The sequence below is a fragment of the Contarinia nasturtii genome, unplaced genomic scaffold (assembly GCF_009176525.2).
Source record: "Contarinia nasturtii isolate CC-2019 unplaced genomic scaffold, AAFC_CNas_1.1 Cnas_scaffold_1305, whole genome shotgun sequence".
Taxonomy (NCBI): domain Eukaryota; kingdom Metazoa; phylum Arthropoda; class Insecta; order Diptera; family Cecidomyiidae; genus Contarinia; species Contarinia nasturtii.
The window spans coordinates 1-18,455 of record NW_022198645.1 but is presented as its reverse complement, the minus strand read 5'-3'; the positions used below and the strand labels follow the sequence as shown (position 1 = coordinate 18,455).

Sequence of the window (18,455 nt, the reverse complement as noted above, 5' to 3'; positions counted from 1 at the left end):
TTACCCGCCCACGATTTAAATTTCGCGGCATTTTGTATTCGATTATTAGTATTATCGGATTGTGGAAAATATGCGGAAGCAACACAAGTAATCAGAAGCTATCAAGATAAATATCCGCATATGCGTATACCAAAAAGTGTGGTAAGTATACAGCGGCCAACTTCAACGATTCATCTCTTTTTTCTCATTCATTTGATTCTTTTTTTCAGGCGAATAGAATGAGAGAAAATTTAAACAAATACGACCAAACTGTAGATGCGAATAACTTTTATAACTTACTGAACGATTTAAAATCGAGCCACAAAAATTGTAAATTTTATGTCATCCAATGTAAACATTCTTCAATTTCATTTTAAAATTGTATATTTTTCATGTTTTTAGACTATTGACGAAATGCTTTGTCGGCCCATTGCTTTGATTCCGAAGAAAAATGTCAAAACAAATAGAATCGGATTAATTTTTAAATAAAGAGGAAAAAGTTTTTGTTTGAAATGTTATTTCTTCTCAATCGTCCATATTTGGTCAAGCAAATAAAAACACATCTAGTACTTTGAAAGTATATATTTTAATTAACGTTTTCCTCCACTTAGAATAAACATTTATTTTCTAATTATCTGGTATATCACCACCCGGCACAAGCATCGTAATATTGTTTCCATTGAGCAAGATCTGATCGAGTTTTGTGACCCACCGGCCTTCTGGTGTGTTTTCATATTCGGTAACATCTTCCAGCAGCATGTTAACAAAATCATCAAATCCCAGTAATGTGCCCACCATTTCCTTGTCATTCTTCATGATGATGTGAATGCGGGAACCGATGCATTTATCCACCAATTCTGTAATGCATTTATTTGTATATCATAAACAACACTGTTTTCTTAAACATTTTAGTTTTCATTCTTTCCAATTATAAATAAAATGAATGCCTTACCAAGTGGCAACAATGTTGATTGATTGGTTGGTCAATTAAGTTATTGTAAATAAAAAACGCAATTATTTGAGACTGCTTGAATCCGGAATTTCGATATCTTAGTGCCGATTGTGGTATTCAGCCGAATAAACGCAATAACAACGGTATTCCAAAAGATGTGATCGACATGTTTCGCGCATCATCAAGCAATGCAAACATATTTACAGAGATTAATTCACACATTTTTACAGATATTTCTAAATCAACCGGATGAAGAACAAGCTCCTGAATTTTTATACGCAATATTAAAATTGCATTTTTATTCAAATAAAGTTAAATTTTTCATTAAATGACATTACATTTTTCATGTCTATTTAAAAAAAAACATGGACGAGATTTACTAGCGTGCATTGAAAAATATACTAATTCAATAACTTCAACGTTTCGGGAAAGAAAACAACATTTGATTTTAGTATTGTAAAAACATGTATCCGGTTAAATTTATTACATAAATTAAACAGTTTGGTTTTTCTTTGAACGAATGAGTATAATTTAACTATCATTTATTTTAGCATTTATTTTCTAGATGAACCATAATCCACACAGAAAAAATGATGATAATAATAAAAATAATAATAATATTTATAATGATAATAATAATGATAAATGTGTTTTTTTTTTTGTTTAAATTGAAATTTTTACAGTATGACTCAGTTTGCAATATAGCGTCACCTAGTTATTTGATTTTGATTGAATTATTATAGTATTTAACATACAAGTGCTGCTGTTGCTTCAAATCTTTTCTTCAACATTGTGCTAATAATCATCGTTTTAAAGCCGTATCGAACCGGTCGCAGCGTATGATTTCTGTATGAAATGTTTGACGGTGCATATATGACTGTAATCCTACAAATTTAGTCGTATAGTAGCCGGATGGTGCAAATGCAAAATGGTGAATGTGGACTAATAAAGTTCCAATGCACCATATGATGTAACAACTATTGTGGTGATACAATTGATGGACATGCAAATAAGATGCACAACACATATACTTGCGGTTAATTTTGTAAGAATGATAGCAATATTATTCATTTTCAATTTGTGTCCAGGATAAATTTTTATACATATTGACCTCGATCTCGCCAATAGATGTGTTCTTAAACAACTGAATCCTTACGTATCCTACAATCAAAAAAAGGTTTGAAATTGAAAATTTGAATGTTTTGACGCTATATAGTTTTCTACAAATATTTACCACATATAATTCTCTGTCTGCGGTGCTCGCATTACACCCACACCTCCACCTAATCTACGATAGTTCATGCATCCACACAATCGCCATTGATTTGTTTCGGGATCATATACTTCTATAGTCTTTAGATAGGCCGTACCATCGAAACCACCTACTGCATACAGCTGGCCATTAACCACCGCTAATCCAACCTATTCAAGAATTCAAATTAAATTATTCAAGAAGAAATCAAAACCATTTCGTTGAAATGAACTCACTCCACTCCTTCTGGACGTCATTGCGACAATTGGGCTCCATGTATTAGTGTGCGGATTGTATCGTTCAGCCGACGATAATTCCATACAATCATCACGACCACCCACGGCATAAATGTAATTATTAAATACGGCACAGCCTAAATGTTTCCGTCTAGTTGACATGGGACTAACAGCACACCATTTGTTTTGCCTTGAAATGAAATGATTTTGTATCAATATTTGAATATAAGATTTGAAGCTTTTGATTGATCTATTTCATTTTACCTTGAATCATATCTTTCAACAGTATTTAACGGGCATTGGCCGTCTGAACCACCAATTGCATACAAGTAACCACCTAAAACAGCAACAGCAACACCTAATCGACGAGTCGTCATTGGGGCAACCTAAAAAGAATTTCACGAAAAATGATTTTAAAATCATAGTCTCCAAATATAATATTGATTGATGAATGTTATTTCGTTTTTTGAAATAGTTTAAATACCTTTGACCATTTATTTTCTTTTGGATCATATCGTTCAACGTGATTCAAACATTGAACACCATCTTGGCCCCCAACTGCATAGAGAAAACCATCCAGAACAGCAACGCCCACGCTAGTTCTGCACGAAGTTGTTGGAGCCACATCACATGACCATTGGTTTGTCTTTATGAAATTGAATTGTGAATAAGAGAGAATGTTAACGAATGTTCGCACACCAATATGACAGTCATTATGATACTCACTTGTGGATCATATCTTTCAATACTGTTCAAATAGCTTTGGCCGTCATGTCCGCCAACTGCATATAATAAATCATTTAAAACTGCAACACCAACACCGCATCGACGCTTGCTCATCGGTGATACCTAAGGGGAGAATCACAAAAGAAAAGAATAAAATTTAAAATAATCGATAAGTAATCGGAAAATAATCGTAAAACAATTAATAATAATTAATAGGTAATTTTTCGGTGATACCATTTTCCAATCGTTTGTCTGTGGATCAAATCGTTCAACCGATGCAATTGCATCACCCGAACACCAGCCACCAACAGCAAATAATACTTCGCCGCGTCTAGTTGGTTTTCTTGGTCTTGTTCTCGGTCCTTGCATCAGTGGTCTTTCTTGTGGTAAAAGTAGATAATTTTTGGCTTCATCAACTAAATCACGACATGCTTCATCCGATCGAACCAACAAATCCGAACCAACTGTGCCAACCAGAAATTTTGGACTGAGCAATGGAAGTCGTACATGTTGTAATACTGTTGCCAGATGTTGTCTTCGATCAGCTACATTATATTTAAGCCATGCCATGACCGCATTAAAAACTTGCTCTTCCGATCGAACATTTAGTTCATCACTGCAAATAATATCGACTAGTTGCCCAACGGGCAATAAAAGAAATTCCTCGCTTTCGGTAACCACCTCTTGGAAATTATGTTGCGTAAATTTATCGGCGATGCGTAAAAGTTCACGACATGAATGGGTATCAGCAAATGCACGAATGCCCAAACAATTGGTGGGATCTAATTGACGTTTCAAAAATTCACAACAAATATCTTGAATTTCAGCCAATTGCAATAGACATGCGGCTGGTAATAACGTTTGTACATTTGATTCTTCAACAATGATGTGTGACGTATAACAAAAATCAATTAACAATTCCATTGCATTTTCATCAATATCACGAATTGTTACTTCGGTTTGGCGTGATTCTTCCAATTCGCCAGTGAACATGGCCCGAAAATATGGGCTACATGCCGATAAAATAACACGATGTGCAAATATTTTTCGGCCACCAACATTGAGCACAACATCGCACAATTCACGATGTCGTCGCAATACATTCAATTCAGTTAGCGTAACCTTCGGATGCTTTTCGGATGTGTGCGATAATCTAGCTGGTGATGGTGGTCGTTGTGTGTCAATCAGTGTGTCTCCCATTCTGTTTGTTGTAGCTGCTAAACGCAGCGGGGCTGATGCCCAACTCCACACCGTATCAATCTATTTCAAAAGAGACAACTTTTTTATTTATTTTTTTCAACTATTATTATCAAATGAAAATTAAATACTATCCCATGCCGAGTTATTTATGAATTTGTTTTTGTATTAGTAATAATAGGTCAACCATTTGAACACTGACAATGCACAAACATTAAACGTCATATTGAAAATATGAGTAACTTACTTTCATTTCGTTTCAATACAAACATGAAATTTACATTTTTATATCTCTAGAAGATGATGTGAAATCTTCAATAGAAAACTATCTAAAACAAAAAATGAATTTCCACCAATTGAAACATACCTTTGAAATGTAGTTAAATCAATTAGTCCAAAAGCTTTTGCACTAAACTAACAATATCGTAGTTTTCGCTCAGCAATAGAATCTGCAATTAATATGAGAATTGCTGATGTAAAGAAAAACGACAGAGAGCTGCATATAACTGTATACATTTTCTCAATTCCAACTTACACTTTCAATTCATTTGATTTCGATTGACGTGAATTTTTCGTTTTAATTTTTTGTTGAAAGTTTTCTTTCATTCATAATAATAAAATAAAACGTTAAATTACATTTGATGCATATTCAGCGACATGCATTTTGCCTCTTTTTTTAATGCTAAAAAACGATAGCACAAAACATTTATACAACTTCATGTGTCAGTCTTAAACAGGAGACGTTTTTTTTTCTCTTTTTCGATCGACTGGTCAAATGATATCCACTTCAATGTCGAAGAAATTCTTTTTTTCTCAATAGTAAATTTTTCGTCTGAATTTTATGTTATCATAAAAAAAATATTGTAAAACTTCGTCAATTTCTTCTTATTTTTTTGCTACGAAACTAGTTCACAATTTAATTAGTTTTGGTCATTTTGTATGTAAACATCAAATCGAACTGCCTTTGATTTGTTTTGTTTTGATTTTATTTCTTCTTCAAAATCAAAACCAAAACTAAAAAAATGTTCAGCATATTTTGTTCAAATTCCGTTTTCCATTTGATTTAATCATGTTTGTGGTTACAATTTTTGTGGCTACCAATTTTGTTGAAAACTAATAATGATTTTGGGATTTTGATACACTTTGGACTGTTCACTTTATTCTCGTTATGATACAAGACACAATTTCACATCACTCTCGAATCATTTTTTTCGTACATATTTTATCAATCTTTTTTGTAAATATTTTATATTTGATTGAATTGTCAAACAAAATATTAAATGATGATATTATTATATCAATAGACGATGATCAGAACTCAAAAATGGTTCTGTTTATTTTTGACTGACTATATGGATTATTTTTACTGTGTGGAACGTTCATGTATTATTTCTCTAATTTCTGTGAGTTATTACTACACTTTTCTTCTTCTTCTTCGTTATTTTCTTTTTCAATATTTTGTCCATGATAATAGACTATGGCGCTGGTCATGATTTCATTTCCATTGAACGCACTCATTTTTGATTTCAAGTTGTTGCAAATAAAATTGGTTTTCCTATCGACAATCAATTAATATTATTCGTTTGATGAGATTTAAACGGTATTTTTTTTAAATATTATAATTTTTCATTTGCTAAACGAATGCATTCATTTGTTTTTTTTTTGTCATTTCCACTCTCTTTTAGCTATTTGACATGACGTAATCAAAAAATATAGTCGCTGGGTGTGTTTGTATGTGTAACTGTCAATTACTTTCTCACGTCTTTGTGTTTGTGTTCATATTATATTTGTGATCATATTAAGGCAATGAGCATAAAGAGGCTGTCAGATCTATTGTTTTTAAAATAAGCAATCAAAGCATTTCGATTTAATTATTATTTTTTCTTCGCATCATCCGACTGAATTCCATTGAAAACAATTTAAAATTACACCACAGTTGTATAACAATATACCAAAAATTAGGAAAAAATAGAGAAAACATTTCAAAGAGAATTGAGCATTGAAGAACTAGAATGCAGAGTGTATTTAATTCTGTGAAGGGAACTGCGTTGGGAGTTGCGGAATATTTGACGCCAGTTTTGAAGGTTTGTTTATTTTGATGCAGTTTTTTTTTTCGAATTCTGTCCATCTAATTTTTGCTGTTTTTTTTTTTGCTTTCGTCTTTGTCAACGATACAGGAATCAAAATTCAAGGAAACTGGTGTGTTAACGCCAGAAGAGTTCATTGCAGCTGGCGATCATTTGGTACATCATTGTCCGACATGGCAATGGGCAACTGGCGATGAGGCTCGCATCAAATCATATTTACCAAAAGATAAGCAATTTTTGATAACTAGAAATGTGCCATGCTATCGACGTTGTAAACAAATGGAGTATGTAGGCGAAGAAACGATTATCGAAAATGAAAATGGCGATGACGATGGATGGGTGGAAACACATCATTACGGTGCAACTGCAAATGAACTGGAGGACAAAGTGTGTGATATGACATTAGACGATAATAAAAATGATGATGACGATGTGGCCGGCGACATGGAAGATGAAATCAACCGAGGGAAGTCAAATGGAAATGATGACGATGACGACGATGAAGAGGCCGTTGATATGGAAGATTTTGAAGAAAGTGGCATGTTGCATATGGTGGACCCGGTAATTTTTAAACGCAAGCATTTAAAGTCTTATGCTGATTGATATATTTCATTTTGACTTTTTACAGGCATCCGCAGTCAGTCAACCAAAAGAGAAAGTCGAACCAAAAGCATCCACTGAATCGTCTGAGACTGGTGATCAAGTAATACATACGCGGACCTATGATTTGCACATAACCTATGATAAATACTATCAAACGCCACGCTTGTGGGTGGTTGGATATGATGAGAATCGTCAACCATTGAACGTTGAACAAATGTACGAAGATGTCAGTCAAGATCATGCAAAGAAAACGGTAACAATGGAAACGCATCCACATCTGCCTGGACCAAACATGGCCTCAGTACATCCATGCAAGTGAGTATCATGGCAATTGGCATTTTTCTGAATGTAATTGATTGACATTTTGATTTTGTTTACATTTTAGACATGCTGATATCATGAAGAAAATTATACAAACAGTTGAAGAAGGCGGTAAAGTGTCTATATTTTTTATAATAAATTCAAATATCTCTATCTAAATCTGTAAGGCTTGACTACGCGTATATTTTCCCTTCTGAAATGTCTTTTCTATGATATGCTCCTATATTTTTCAATCAATTATAGCCAAACTCATATGTAATTTGCATTTTTTTTTCTCTTATCCTTCTAGGTAAAGCGCTTGGTGTCCATATGTATTTGATAATTTTTTTAAAATTCGTGCAAACCGTCATCCCAACAATAGAATACGATTTTACACAAAACTTTGCCATGTCATAATAAGTGTATTTTCATGACACGCACGATTCGAAAACATTTCCTTGTCCGATGTCTTTTTCGATAAAAAATTTCATTGTTTTAATTTTCATTGCGCTTTGGATTTTACATGATATTGTTCAAAGTATCTATTTGCTTACGTAAAATATAACGAATAATTAAAGGAGCTCACGGCTATATTTTATTGAAATCAAATCAAATTATGATTATTGTATCCGAAATATTATTATCTATAAATCAAACAAAAAAAACGAATTCAATTTTTACAGCAACATTTATTTCTTATCGGCCAAGAGTGCGTTCATCGGTTTATATAAAGTATTCATCAAATGACATATGGAAAAACAAATCAACGCAAATAAACTTTATACATTTTGTAACGTTAATAATCCATCAAAATGACTGTTGTACAATATGAATAGTTTTTCCTTTTAAAATAAAGAAAAAAAAGTAATTCGAAAAAATGATATGTATTTTTTGTTACTTTGAAATAAAGTCAACGGATTTGCTTTACACTCATACATGACAAACGTATATATTTATTATATTTTGTTGTGTCTTATAGTGTGTTGGTGTGTTTGTATGTGTGCAAATAACATGGAGAGTACAAAAGTTTGACATATCTTCATCGACAATCCCTCATATTTCCGTATTTTGTGTGTTAGGCATTTCGTTTTTTTTCTATTTTGAGTCGCAAAATAAAGTTAATAAAAACACGAGTGAAATATTCATTGAGTAGGATTTCACAAATTTGTTTCTTTTGGATCGATTTTTTTCTTCTAAAAGTGAAATACGAACGAATTATCAAATGAAGAGCTATGATAAAAAGATTTGATTAATAAAGAAGAATATGTTTCGTTTAATCGATATGGAATGAATTGTTTTTCATTCGAAACTGGTAGTGCTTTTTCCCGAATCTGCGCCAAGAATTAAAAAACATCAAGTACGGGGAAAATTCAACGAAATTAAAAATATAAATATTGGGAGAGTGAGAGAGTAATACTAATAGAGAGAGTGTGTAAGAAAGAAAGGTAGTGAGAGACAGACAGAGAGCGAGAGAGAGCGAGAGAGAAAGTACATTGAGTGAACTGTGCATGCCGTACTACGTGAAAGCAAAACATATTCTCTCTGTATGTTATTCTCTGTGCGGAATATTTGAGAAATACTTTAAAGCGACAGCGCGGCAGTGGAGAGCTCTATCCATAAAAAAAAATATATATATGCTCTTTCCATTTCTCGAAACGTAACAACAACAAGTAACCGTAACGCGAAATATTGAGACGGTTCAGTGTGTAAGTGAAGCTCTTTCGTTTCCCTTCGATATGCAATCATTAACAAAAACAATCTCATACATGTTAACTTGAAAACGGTATCTATTTTTTTTTCTCACTCAATACGCACGTAAAAGTGTCTGTGTAACCAACATAATGAGACTATATATGTACGTTGATGGTGAAAGTGTATATCGTGAGGTGTGCTGTGGACTAATGTGTATGTGAGTATTCAAGTATTCGTTGGATGAACCAAAAATCTCCGTCAACTTTGAGATCGTACTATCGAACGTCGGAGCAAACAAATAGAGCGAAGCATAAATATATATATACATTTTAAGTACAAAAATAAAAACAAATATTCACGCGCAACATAGTGGTGGTTGTGAACAACAGCAACAACAGCAACAACAGCAACAACAATAACAACGACGACGACGGCCACGACGAAGAGAAAGAAGAAAAATCATTAAAATTTTGCATAGAGTGAGCGTTATATATCGCTCCCAATGAATTCTCATCTCTACAGTTTAACATGGGGCGACTACGGCACCAGCTTGGTGTCGGCAGTACAATTGCTTCGATGCCATGGTGATTTGGTCGATTGCACATTAGCTGCAGGTGGTCGTAGTTTCCCGGCGCATAAAATTGTCTTATGCGCTGCAAGTCCATTCTTGTTGGATTTATTAAAGGTAAAATATAGCAGCCATTTCTTTCGTTCGTCCATTTTTCGCTATCATTCTTCGTCAAGTCTTGGTGAGAGAATGCAATTTGTTTGGTGCATTTTATACAATCTTTTCCTCTTTTTTTCAAGTTTCTTTTTTGGTGAAACTTTTCGAAAATCGAAACGCAAAATTATAATTCGCACATTTTTTTGCGTATTTTAATTGAATGGAATTGCTGATAAGCCGTATTTAAATTGCAGAATATTTTACATCATTTTCTTGTGAAATCATTGATTGTGAAAGAGACCTTTATTTAAAAAAAATAATTGTAAAAAAAACCACCAAAAATATGAATTAAAATGCTGACGTTAAAATCTATAAAATGTGATAAATTGGCACAATTCTTTTTATTCTCTCTCTCTCTTTCTCACAAAGTCTGGGTTGTGATTAACACTTTATTTCGTATACAATTTTCATGAGTGCATCTCTTCATAATAGAGTTGAATAACTTTATTTTTCCCGCATTTTTTCACGAAAAATTTCTTATTGGAATATTGTGCAAAACAATCATGTCTCAATGTAAAAAGACCTGTCTATAATCTTTAAAAGAATTGCAACTCTTTAAATCAATTACCCAAATTGCTGCCGTTTCCATTTCTTCTTCTTTTTTTGCATTCTGATTGTGTCTATATGTGTGTGTGTGTGTGCCGATGCAAGTGTATAAAAACAAAATGGTTGATTTTCGCACTTATTCCTTTGATTTGATTTCGTTATAGAATACTCCATGTAAGCATCCGATAGTGATGTTAGCTGGAGTAAATGCCAGCGACCTAGAAGCACTTTTAGAATTTGTGTATCGCGGCGAAGTGAGTGTCGATCATTCACAATTACCATCACTACTTCAGGCAGCACATTGCTTAAATATTCAGGGCTTAGCACCACAAACAGTCACTAAAGACGATTACAATACAACATCAATACAGCTCCATCCGAGTCTATTGGCCCAACATCACGTCAAAGCCGTCATTGATGTAAGAACCCTATATTTTTTTCACTCTTCAATTTTTTTTTTTTTTTTGATATAAAAAATAAATATACGGAATTTTCAATAGAACGAGGATTTAATGACCGCCATACACGAATCATCTCCACAACATCAAACGATTCAAGCGCACGTAGTCGAAGTAGCTGATCAATTGACTGAAGTAACCGATGTAAAGGATGTCATTAATCAACTTTTGCCAAGTCGCAAACGGAAACCACGGGTCAAGAAACCAGTCGGTATGTGGCCATTTATAAATGTCTCTCTTATTTCCAAACTTATTTCATTTTTTATTCAATAAAAAACAAATTTCTTTCTTCTTCAGTACCAAAATCTGAACCGCATGCAAACGCCAGCACAGAAAATGAGATAGAAAATTCCCCACCAAAACCCAAAAAGCCAAAAGCACCACGAGATCCAAATAGTAAGTGGCTTTTCAATTCATTCGAGCTTCAACATAAAAGGCAGCATTTTTATGAATAAATTTTTAATTAATTTCAGAAACAAAATCTCGATCACAATCTGAACAACCTGCCTCCTGTCCAATTTGCGGTGCCGTTATAAAGCAGTCGCGAAATTTACGTCGCCATTTGGAACTAAGACATTTTTCAAAGCCAGGAATAAAAAAGGAACGCAAGAGTATGTACAAATTTTACGTTTCACAAAAAAAAATTGATGCAATTATTTTTGTGTGATTTTAAATGGAAATTCTCTTCAAACGATTTAGGTACCAATAATAATATAACAGGAATGCAAACGGTGACCGTGAAGAAAGAACCTGAAGATATATCATCGACGTCACACCAGGACCAAGGGCAACAAATGCAACTACAACAATCACAAAATCAGACCATTGCTGTGTCAGTTGCACCAAATCAAACTGCTTCGCATACGATCGTTGAGGCCAATACCAATGCAAATCAGTCACAGCATATAATGCATGAGAATTCAGATGGCTCAACATCGTTACAAATTGCTCAGGTACAAAATCTACCAACAACACATCAGCTCACATTAAGCAATCTCAATCAGGTATACATAAATATATTTACAAAGCTCCATCAAAACAAAAATTTATCGATCGTTGTTTTTTTTTTTAAATTTCAGTCGAATAAAAATCACATCGTATTGAAAAAGGTGATTTTTGTAAAAGGAAATAACGCAAATACGTAATATTATATCCAAGATTAAGGCCATCATTAAATAAACGGCTTTAACATTAAACATTCGAGGAGAATGATACAACTTTGAATACGGAACGAATCTTCTTCTATCTTCACTTTGTCGACAAAGTCTATAAAATCCATGTAAGAGTGCACACATGCGATGCATATGCTGCAGACGCCGCCACCACCACCACAACCATCTATCACCGCCTCCGCTATCCGATGACAACTGAATTTCTATACAGAGCGCTGAATTTTTTTGGAGGTAGAAAGCACTTAGCCAAATACTACGTATATTTTAAATCTAAACAAAATATCAAATTTAGTGTTAATTATTCCGTATTACATGAAAAGAAAAAAAAAACACAAACACATAGAAAAGAGAACAAAAAAACATTAAATGTCCAGTACTATAAATGAGAAGAAGTGAAATGTGCAATTTGCAAAGCGAAAGTGTCTATTGTAGACATTCACATAAACTCTGACCATTTCACACCGGTGCAGTTGCATATTGTAGACATGCACGAAGGAAATATGTTTTTGTAATACGGTGTGCTTATAATAATAATTTTAAATGATAACGACGATAATAGCAACATCAACAACAACAACACCTACCACATATCTTCATTATTAACAATTTTGGTTAAACCAGACTTAAAACATGTTATTATTCATTTAATGTTAATAATAATATGTTTTCAAAAAGATATGCCATTGAATAGTTGTTGATAAAAGGGAAACAAAAATCTTTGAATTAATTAATAAAATTGACTACGTTTTTTTTGGAACATCTGTGAAGTTTTATTCCGGTTTAGGATTTGATACATATGGAAAACTTAAATAAGAAATTGGATTGTAGTAATTTTTAAAACAACTTATTATGAACAAAAAAAAAACCACATAAGTCCAACAGTAATACGTGCAAAAGAATCGTTGAATTATTCTTCAAATTTGGCACATTTTTCGATATGGATTTTTTTTTATAAAGAGTTAATAATGTGAAAACGACAATTGAATGTAGTTTATTTCACCAACAACTATTTTAAGAGAAAAAATCGTGTTTAATTATATGTATAATTTCATATCGATTCCAAATTTCACTCAATGCACATACCTACCTAATTTTTCATGTAAGCGAAATCATATTGTATCCATTGAAATAAATATTTTAGGTAAATGACCGAACAAATCATTTTTATGTAATATGTATAACTTATGGCGCTTATCAGCTCTTTTTCGCAAAAGTTGCAACACACAAAAGTCCAACAAGAAATTCTCAGAACGAGAAACTATATATATAGTATATAAATGGTGAGATTTTTTAAGAAAAAAAATTGGAACGTTTTTTTTTTTTAATAAAGATAAAGAAACATTTTGTTTGGCGAATGAACGTAAAAAAAAACATGTAATATGTAAAATGGAATAAAAGCATTGATACATTAAATAAAATGTGTATTTTAAATTGATTTGATTACAAGATTTCAATGTTTATTTATTTTTAATTATACGGACGTTGCAGAAAGGCTCCATTTTTCTTACTTTTGATAACTATAGGTTTGTATGAGTCGGGCTTAACACGGGAATCATAACCATAAACAGACATATTTGCTTCGAAATATGGGTTATTAAGATCATATGCAATGACATTCACTTGATGTTCACTCAAATATGTACTATTGATAAAGGCGATAGCGGTGGGAGAGTCAAAAGAAAAGGCAACCGAAGTGATAGAGTTGTTTTTGTCCTTACATTCGAATTCGGCCTCGGGAAACCGATATGACAATGTGACGTTTTTTCTTTGAAAATTGATTAATTTATCACCCGTTTGTCGAAGCCCCAAGTTCACCTTCCGATTACGTGTCTTTGATGTGTTGTGACCATAGATAACAGTCACTGTTTTTGGATTATTTTCCGTCGAACTAGACATTCTTCCAAGTGTAGCTGCATCCAATAAGTTCACACTCGGTCCATATATTTTGCAAGTAACATGGATATTAGTACCTAAGGGGAGAATCACAAAAGAAAAGAATTAATTTAAAATAATCAATAATAATAAGTAAAATTCACTAGTTAGTACCATTCACTATGTTGAGTTGAGCTTGCAATGTTTTTTCTTTGCCCTTTTCTTTGCTTACATCAATGGATCCTTGAGTTTTCTTTTTTTAAAAATGAAATGAATCATTTATCAAAGTTTATACATTTTCAATATTAATTTTCGAATTCAACTCACGGTTCCGGGAACTTCAAACTTAGCAAACGTTATATTTGGTGATGACTCCGATGCAATATACTTGAATATTAATGTGTAATTCTTGGGCTGGTCGAGATGTTGACTAAACAATACCTTTTCAAATAGCGGTTTCAAATTGTCTGAAATTTCATATTTCTTATTAACACTTTATTTGACATTCAATTTATTTTTTATTTTTTATTTTAAATATTTAGTACCTTCCTCCCTTCCATATGAAAGATCATCACAAGAACAAAATTTTGTTAATAAAATCAGAAAAAATACGAATTTGGGTAACATCTTTAATGAATTGAGTTCAATTATGTGCGCCGTGTGAAGTAAAATAATATTGACTAATCTTCATACGTGAATTTTTTTGAACAAAACTTAATTTTTGAAGGAGATAATCTTTTGACCCTATGATGATAATTTATATTACTCAGTTCTCGCTTAACACAGATGATTATTAGCGGTATTATTATTGAATATATTCAATTTAAAAAATATATATTGAACGTACCCTGTCTGCTATGACAGCTGTCATTTGCTCATAAAACTAAAATGAGATTTGAATGTTTGGCTTTAGCTGTTCACTCTGTTTCTAAAATAAAAATTATGTTGTTTATTTTTTATGTTTAAATGTTGTTTTTATGAAAATCGACCATAAAATTACTACCAGAGCTGTATAGCATTTAAAAATATGTCATATTTCAAAGATCTAAATCCATACCAAGTGCATCAAAAGTTGATAAACGAGTATATTTTGAAAAGACCTGGCGATTTGACCAAATTGTACACAAGAGATACAAGCAAAGACAAAACAGATTTGGACGTGATTCGTGAAAATCATCAATTTCTATGGAACGATAATGATGTGGATTCATGGGAAAAACAATTGGCCAAGAAATATTACGATAAACTATTCAAAGAATATTGCATCGCAGATTTGTCAAGGTACAAAGAAAATAAGGTAAACATCAATTATTTTTGGTTGTTGTTTGAAATGTTTTTGGTTAAATATTAATTTAATATATTTCAGATTGCATTAAGATGGCGCATTGAACGTGAAGTAATCGCCGGTAAGGGACAGTTCAGTTGTGGTAATAAAAAATGCGAAGAACGCTCTGCACTTCGGAGCTGGGAAGTTAATTTTGCATATGTTGAGCATGGTGACAAGAAAAACGCCCTCATTAAATTAAGTATGCATTGAAATTAATATTCTCTCAAGAAATCATTGAAAACAAAAACATGGAACTGATTTTCTATTATTCTTAGGATTATGTCCTGATTGTTCCGAAAAATTGAATTACCATTCAAAGAAACGAGAAGTGAAACGAGTGCAGAAACACAAGAAATCACACAGGCACCGTGATACAAATACAAGAACTTCAGTTTCATCTCTCGATATGGCCACTGCCAGCAATAACGACAATGATATACCCGAGTCACAAAACCATGATGGCACAACAACAGCGCCAGAAAGTAGTGCGGTTCAACAGCTAGAGCAAATATTTTGGTCGAAATCAACAAACGACGAAGAGAAATCTCGCGAAGAAGAATTCGACGATTATTTGGCGAATTTACTGTTGTAGATGGATGCTTCAACAAAATTCAAATAAATACACAAAATAAAAACCTCAAAATCATTGATTGTTTGATCAAATTCTTTATTAAATGTTGCACAGATGGTCATTTTGAAGTTTTAATGCTATTGAAGTGTAAGTTCAAAAATCTAGGAAAAACAGCAGAAAATGGACATTTCTATTCATTTATAAAGGTCAATAATTTTTTGTGCTTGCTCAATTCCGGATGCAAATGCACCGTGTGCAGTGGAAAAATATTTATCATGGCAAGCCTCACCAGCAAATAAAACAACTGGTGCCGACGGCTTATGCATAAAATTAAAATAATTTTGCCGTTTTTTAAGCATTTCTAAATTTAATTTTAAATTATGGTCTTCATCATTGCACTCGTCCATTCCTGTCGTTGAGTAAAAATCCTCAAGTGTCACTGCTTTATTTAATATATTTTGCGAAATTGTTTCGTTACTATCGCATTTTGTACTTATATAGCTGTATGCTCCCCTCACAAATGGATTTGAATGCCATCGTGTGCTAAGAAATAAATGAGAAAAAATGAATTGAATTGAATTGATGTGTGTCAAAAATGGCTTAAATATAACTTACCAATGGTATCGATTTGGATACGGAACGGATTGATTTGTAAACTTGGATAGTAATTTTACACAATCGCCTATAATTTGTTCATCATTCAGTTTTTCCATTTGGATGGCCCCAGCTCCACCGACCCAACCCAATAAAATGTTTGAGCTCTGTGGTTGCATTATGTCGAAACCGGTTAAATAATCTGTCCATTGTTTTTTCTATTAAAAAAAAAAACGAAAATAAAGTCTGTTTTTTTTCTTTTCCTACTTTTTCAAGAAAATGCAATTCACCTCTCTTTTATAATTGAAAACAAATTGTATACCATCTAAATCGTTCCACCACACGGTATCGAATTCCAAGAAAATTTTATTTATAGTTTCAAAGCCAATGCTTTCGATTGCTGAATGAATTGGCGACGGTAGAGTTGGCTTAAACAGATTTTTATGTAATTTTTTTAAAACGCCCAATGAAAAAGTCACTATAACGTGATTTGCCGTGTAGACAGTGCCGTCGGTACATTTCACAGAAACATTTGCCGTCGTCATGTGTGTCTTAGCATTTTCATTTATTTTTGTCCTGAAACTGTTGTGTATTTGAATTTCAATCACTTCCTTTTTATATTCAATTGAATTATCTCGAATCTCATCAATAATGCAATCAACAACTGATCCAAAACAATTTTTGAAATTAAAGTGTGCCTGACACGATTCACCATTAAACGAATATTTTCCCCAATAAATAGCCGATAATTGGTCAAGCGATAAACATGAATTGTCGATTATTTGGAAGCGCACATGCCAATCGAATAGATCGTATGCATTTTCTTTGTCCTGTAGATTTTCTAAACTATCTATAAATTTTTGAAATCTTTTGCGTAAAAAATGGCCCACTGATTTTGGGAACGTTTCATTGCCTAGGGTTAATCACAAAGAAAAGAATGGAAATAATGGGAATTAATCAATATGTAATGGAACGTAATGGAAGTAATGGAAACATATAATGAAAATCAAATATGTATAGTTTAAGAGCAAAATAATCGTCACACATTTGCAACAACATTGCTTTAATTTGAGATTTGGTAGTAGTGTTGAGAATCGCGTTCTGCTGTGGAAGAAAAAAAAACAAAATACTTACTATAGAATAGCACTTGGTGCCAAGGCCACTACCTATTTCAATTTAAAAAAAAAGAATGGAATGAAAAAAAAGATCACCATTAATATATCAATCGGTCTACAATGAATGGAACCAAACGACACTTACTCACACACGTAAATTACTCTTAGACGGAGTAAACTACGGGAGACGGCCGAGGAGGATATTCATTTAATGAGCGGCAGCATTAGCCGCCCGTTGTCGTAAATAGGCAGCACTCCGATTGAAATCACCATTGATTGGAATATCTTGTATCATACACAATGATTTGTATATCATGTTGCGTGATGCATTCAGATCACGGTCAAAAACAATAGTTTGCTTGCGTCCATTGTATTGTTGATTCGCGATAGAATGTCCATAATGCTTGAGATTCGGTTCCAATTCAAGGCGATGTTTTGATCGGAATGTATGATGAATTTTGCCTATCCACTCATTTGGTGGTGGGAGAACATGGTTAAGGGCCGGTTCGCAGTTGTTGCAAACTAAGAAACTGAACGATACGATAAAATTAACATTCATGTCATACGACACATTTACTGAATAAAATAAAAATGCAATACAAAAAGCAATAAACTTACCGATCCTTTGGATTCATATTCTCCGGTCTTTCGCGGTGCAATGGTTGGTCTAAGATATCATGATCACGACTACAGAGCATCGATGTTCCTGGCTCATGAACTGCCATTATGCGACAATATCGATCAATGGTATGCGTTATGAAGGCCTGTGGTGTTCTGCAGTGTCCCTTTATCGGCGAATTTGCACCGATTTTTGCGTCACCCAATGCATACACGATGGTCTGTTGTGCTTTTGGAATTTCTTTTTCGAGTAGGGTCATATCACGGGCCACTTGATGTGCGGCAACTTGACGTCTGATATGCTTGTCCAGCTCTAGTCGGGCCACACGCCGTTGGTAATGCACTTGACGTGATGCCATAAAGGAATCCAAATTGTATTCCAAATATAGCTGGTGATTTGCGCTTTTGCTCGATGGTTGTTCGCCATAAAGTGC

The 18,455-nt window shown here is 33.2% G+C and overlaps 7 protein-coding genes and 1 long non-coding RNA gene across 8 annotated transcripts; 4 read left to right on the top strand and 4 right to left on the bottom strand.

Annotated features, from left to right (window-relative positions):
• Window positions 1–6: 6 nt before the first annotated feature.
• Window positions 7–556, top strand: LOC116345520. Its single transcript, XR_004201508.1, has 3 exons — window positions 7–141; window positions 210–309; window positions 382–556. It is a non-coding gene; the product is annotated as an uncharacterized LOC116345520 (long non-coding RNA).
• An 821-nt stretch (window positions 557–1,377) lies between these two features.
• Window positions 1,378–4,892, bottom strand: LOC116345511 (kelch-like protein diablo). Its single transcript, XM_031774943.1, has 9 exons — window positions 4,878–4,892; window positions 4,710–4,791; window positions 3,380–4,405; window positions 3,146–3,268; window positions 2,904–3,065; window positions 2,684–2,805; window positions 2,420–2,609; window positions 2,166–2,353; window positions 1,378–2,092 (listed from the first exon to the last, which is right to left on the bottom strand). Exons 3-9 carry the CDS (start codon window positions 4,343–4,345, stop codon window positions 2,068–2,070), a joined length of 1,776 nt encoding a protein of 591 aa, XP_031630803.1. The 5' UTR covers window positions 4,346–4,405; window positions 4,710–4,791; window positions 4,878–4,892; the 3' UTR covers window positions 1,378–2,067.
• Window positions 4,893–6,041: 1,149 nt separating this feature from the next.
• LOC116345512 (ubiquitin-like-conjugating enzyme ATG3) lies at window positions 6,042–7,941 on the top strand. Its single transcript, XM_031774944.1, has 5 exons — window positions 6,042–6,426; window positions 6,520–6,990; window positions 7,058–7,347; window positions 7,418–7,464; window positions 7,643–7,941. Exons 1-5 carry the CDS (start codon window positions 6,355–6,357, stop codon window positions 7,747–7,749), a joined length of 987 nt encoding a protein of 328 aa, XP_031630804.1. The 5' UTR covers window positions 6,042–6,354; the 3' UTR covers window positions 7,750–7,941.
• Window positions 7,942–8,395: 454 nt separating this feature from the next.
• On the top strand, window positions 8,396–12,681 carry LOC116345517 (transcription factor GAGA-like). Its single transcript, XM_031774951.1, has 7 exons — window positions 8,396–9,709; window positions 10,459–10,713; window positions 10,795–10,963; window positions 11,050–11,148; window positions 11,226–11,363; window positions 11,452–11,756; window positions 11,832–12,681. The coding sequence occupies exons 1-7, from the start codon at window positions 9,527–9,529 to the stop codon at window positions 11,895–11,897; spliced, it is 1,215 nt and encodes a 404-aa protein (XP_031630811.1). The 5' UTR covers window positions 8,396–9,526; the 3' UTR covers window positions 11,898–12,681.
• A 667-nt stretch (window positions 12,682–13,348) lies between these two features.
• On the bottom strand, window positions 13,349–14,495 carry LOC116345515. Its single transcript, XM_031774948.1, has 4 exons — window positions 14,342–14,495; window positions 14,124–14,263; window positions 13,971–14,049; window positions 13,349–13,894 (listed from the first exon to the last, which is right to left on the bottom strand). The coding sequence occupies exons 1-4, from the start codon at window positions 14,421–14,423 to the stop codon at window positions 13,392–13,394; spliced, it is 804 nt and encodes a 267-aa protein (XP_031630808.1). The 5' UTR covers window positions 14,424–14,495; the 3' UTR covers window positions 13,349–13,391.
• Window positions 14,496–14,681: 186 nt separating this feature from the next.
• Window positions 14,682–15,769, top strand: LOC116345522 (protein FRA10AC1 homolog). Its single transcript, XM_031774958.1, has 3 exons — window positions 14,682–15,093; window positions 15,163–15,322; window positions 15,399–15,769. Exons 1-3 carry the CDS (start codon window positions 14,824–14,826, stop codon window positions 15,713–15,715), a joined length of 747 nt encoding a protein of 248 aa, XP_031630818.1. The 5' UTR covers window positions 14,682–14,823; the 3' UTR covers window positions 15,716–15,769.
• On the bottom strand, window positions 15,767–17,611 carry LOC116345534 (spermine oxidase-like). The gene is made up of 6 exons (XM_031774972.1): window positions 17,586–17,611; window positions 17,500–17,518; window positions 17,423–17,450; window positions 16,579–17,201; window positions 16,310–16,506; window positions 15,767–16,237 (listed from the first exon to the last, which is right to left on the bottom strand). Exons 1-6 carry the CDS (start codon window positions 17,609–17,611, stop codon window positions 15,889–15,891), a joined length of 1,242 nt encoding a protein of 413 aa, XP_031630832.1. The 3' UTR covers window positions 15,767–15,888.
• On the bottom strand, window positions 17,197–18,448 carry LOC116345523. Its single transcript, XM_031774959.1, has 3 exons — window positions 18,022–18,448; window positions 17,553–17,933; window positions 17,197–17,392 (listed from the first exon to the last, which is right to left on the bottom strand). Exons 1-2 carry the CDS (start codon window positions 18,378–18,380, stop codon window positions 17,612–17,614), a joined length of 681 nt encoding a protein of 226 aa, XP_031630819.1. The 5' UTR covers window positions 18,381–18,448; the 3' UTR covers window positions 17,197–17,392; window positions 17,553–17,611.
• Between the last annotated feature and the right edge of the window lie 7 nt (window positions 18,449–18,455).

Bases quoted from the DNA above. Each gene is read 5' to 3' on its own strand.
- LOC116345534 (XM_031774972.1), bottom strand. From the start codon at position 17,611: ATGAATATCCTCCTCGGCCGTCTCCC. The intron at 17,202-17,422 runs GTAAGTATTTTG...GATTAACCCTAG, and splicing joins GCACCAAGTGCTATTCTATA to GCAATGAAACGTTCCCAAAA. The intron at 16,238-16,309 runs GTAAGTTATATT...TTTATTTCTTAG, and splicing joins TATCCAAATCGATACCATTG to CACACGATGGCATTCAAATC.
- LOC116345522 (XM_031774958.1), top strand. From the start codon at position 14,824: ATGTCATATTTCAAAGATCTAAATCCATACCAAGTGCATCAAAAGTTG. The intron at 15,094-15,162 runs GTAAACATCAAT...AATATATTTCAG, and splicing joins CAAGGTACAAAGAAAATAAG to ATTGCATTAAGATGGCGCAT. The intron at 15,323-15,398 runs GTATGCATTGAA...TATTATTCTTAG, and splicing joins AAACGCCCTCATTAAATTAA to GATTATGTCCTGATTGTTCC.
- LOC116345517 (XM_031774951.1), top strand. From the start codon at position 9,527: ATGAATTCTCATCTCTACAGTTTAACATGGGGCGACTACGGCACCAGC. The intron at 10,714-10,794 runs GTAAGAACCCTA...AATTTTCAATAG, and splicing joins ACGTCAAAGCCGTCATTGAT to AACGAGGATTTAATGACCGC. The intron at 11,757-11,831 runs GTATACATAAAT...TTTAAATTTCAG, and splicing joins CATTAAGCAATCTCAATCAG to TCGAATAAAAATCACATCGT.
- LOC116345523 (XM_031774959.1), bottom strand. From the start codon at position 18,380: ATGGCATCACGTCAAGTGCATTACCAACGGCGTGTGGCCCGACTAGAG. The intron at 17,934-18,021 runs GTAAGTTTATTG...CGTATCGTTCAG, and splicing joins AATATGAATCCAAAGGATCG to TTTCTTAGTTTGCAACAACT.
- LOC116345511 (XM_031774943.1), bottom strand. From the start codon at position 4,345: ATGGGAGACACACTGATTGACACACAACGACCACCATCACCAGCTAGA. The intron at 3,269-3,379 runs GTATCACCGAAA...TTCTCCCCTTAG, and splicing joins AGACAAACGATTGGAAAATG to GTATCACCGATGAGCAAGCG. The intron at 2,806-2,903 runs GTATTTAAACTA...AATTCTTTTTAG, and splicing joins AAGAAAATAAATGGTCAAAG to GTTGCCCCAATGACGACTCG.
- LOC116345515 (XM_031774948.1), bottom strand. From the start codon at position 14,423: ATGTTACCCAAATTCGTATTTTTTCTGATTTTATTAACAAAATTTTGT. The intron at 14,264-14,341 runs GTACTAAATATT...ATGAAATTTCAG, and splicing joins TTCATATGGAAGGGAGGAAG to ACAATTTGAAACCGCTATTT. The intron at 14,050-14,123 runs GTGAGTTGAATT...TTTTAAAAAAAG, and splicing joins AGTTTGAAGTTCCCGGAACC to AAAACTCAAGGATCCATTGA.
- LOC116345512 (XM_031774944.1), top strand. From the start codon at position 6,355: ATGCAGAGTGTATTTAATTCTGTGAAGGGAACTGCGTTGGGAGTTGCG. The intron at 6,427-6,519 runs GTTTGTTTATTT...TCAACGATACAG, and splicing joins ATTTGACGCCAGTTTTGAAG to GAATCAAAATTCAAGGAAAC. The intron at 7,465-7,642 runs GTAAAGTGTCTA...TTATCCTTCTAG, and splicing joins ACAAACAGTTGAAGAAGGCG to GTAAAGCGCTTGGTGTCCAT.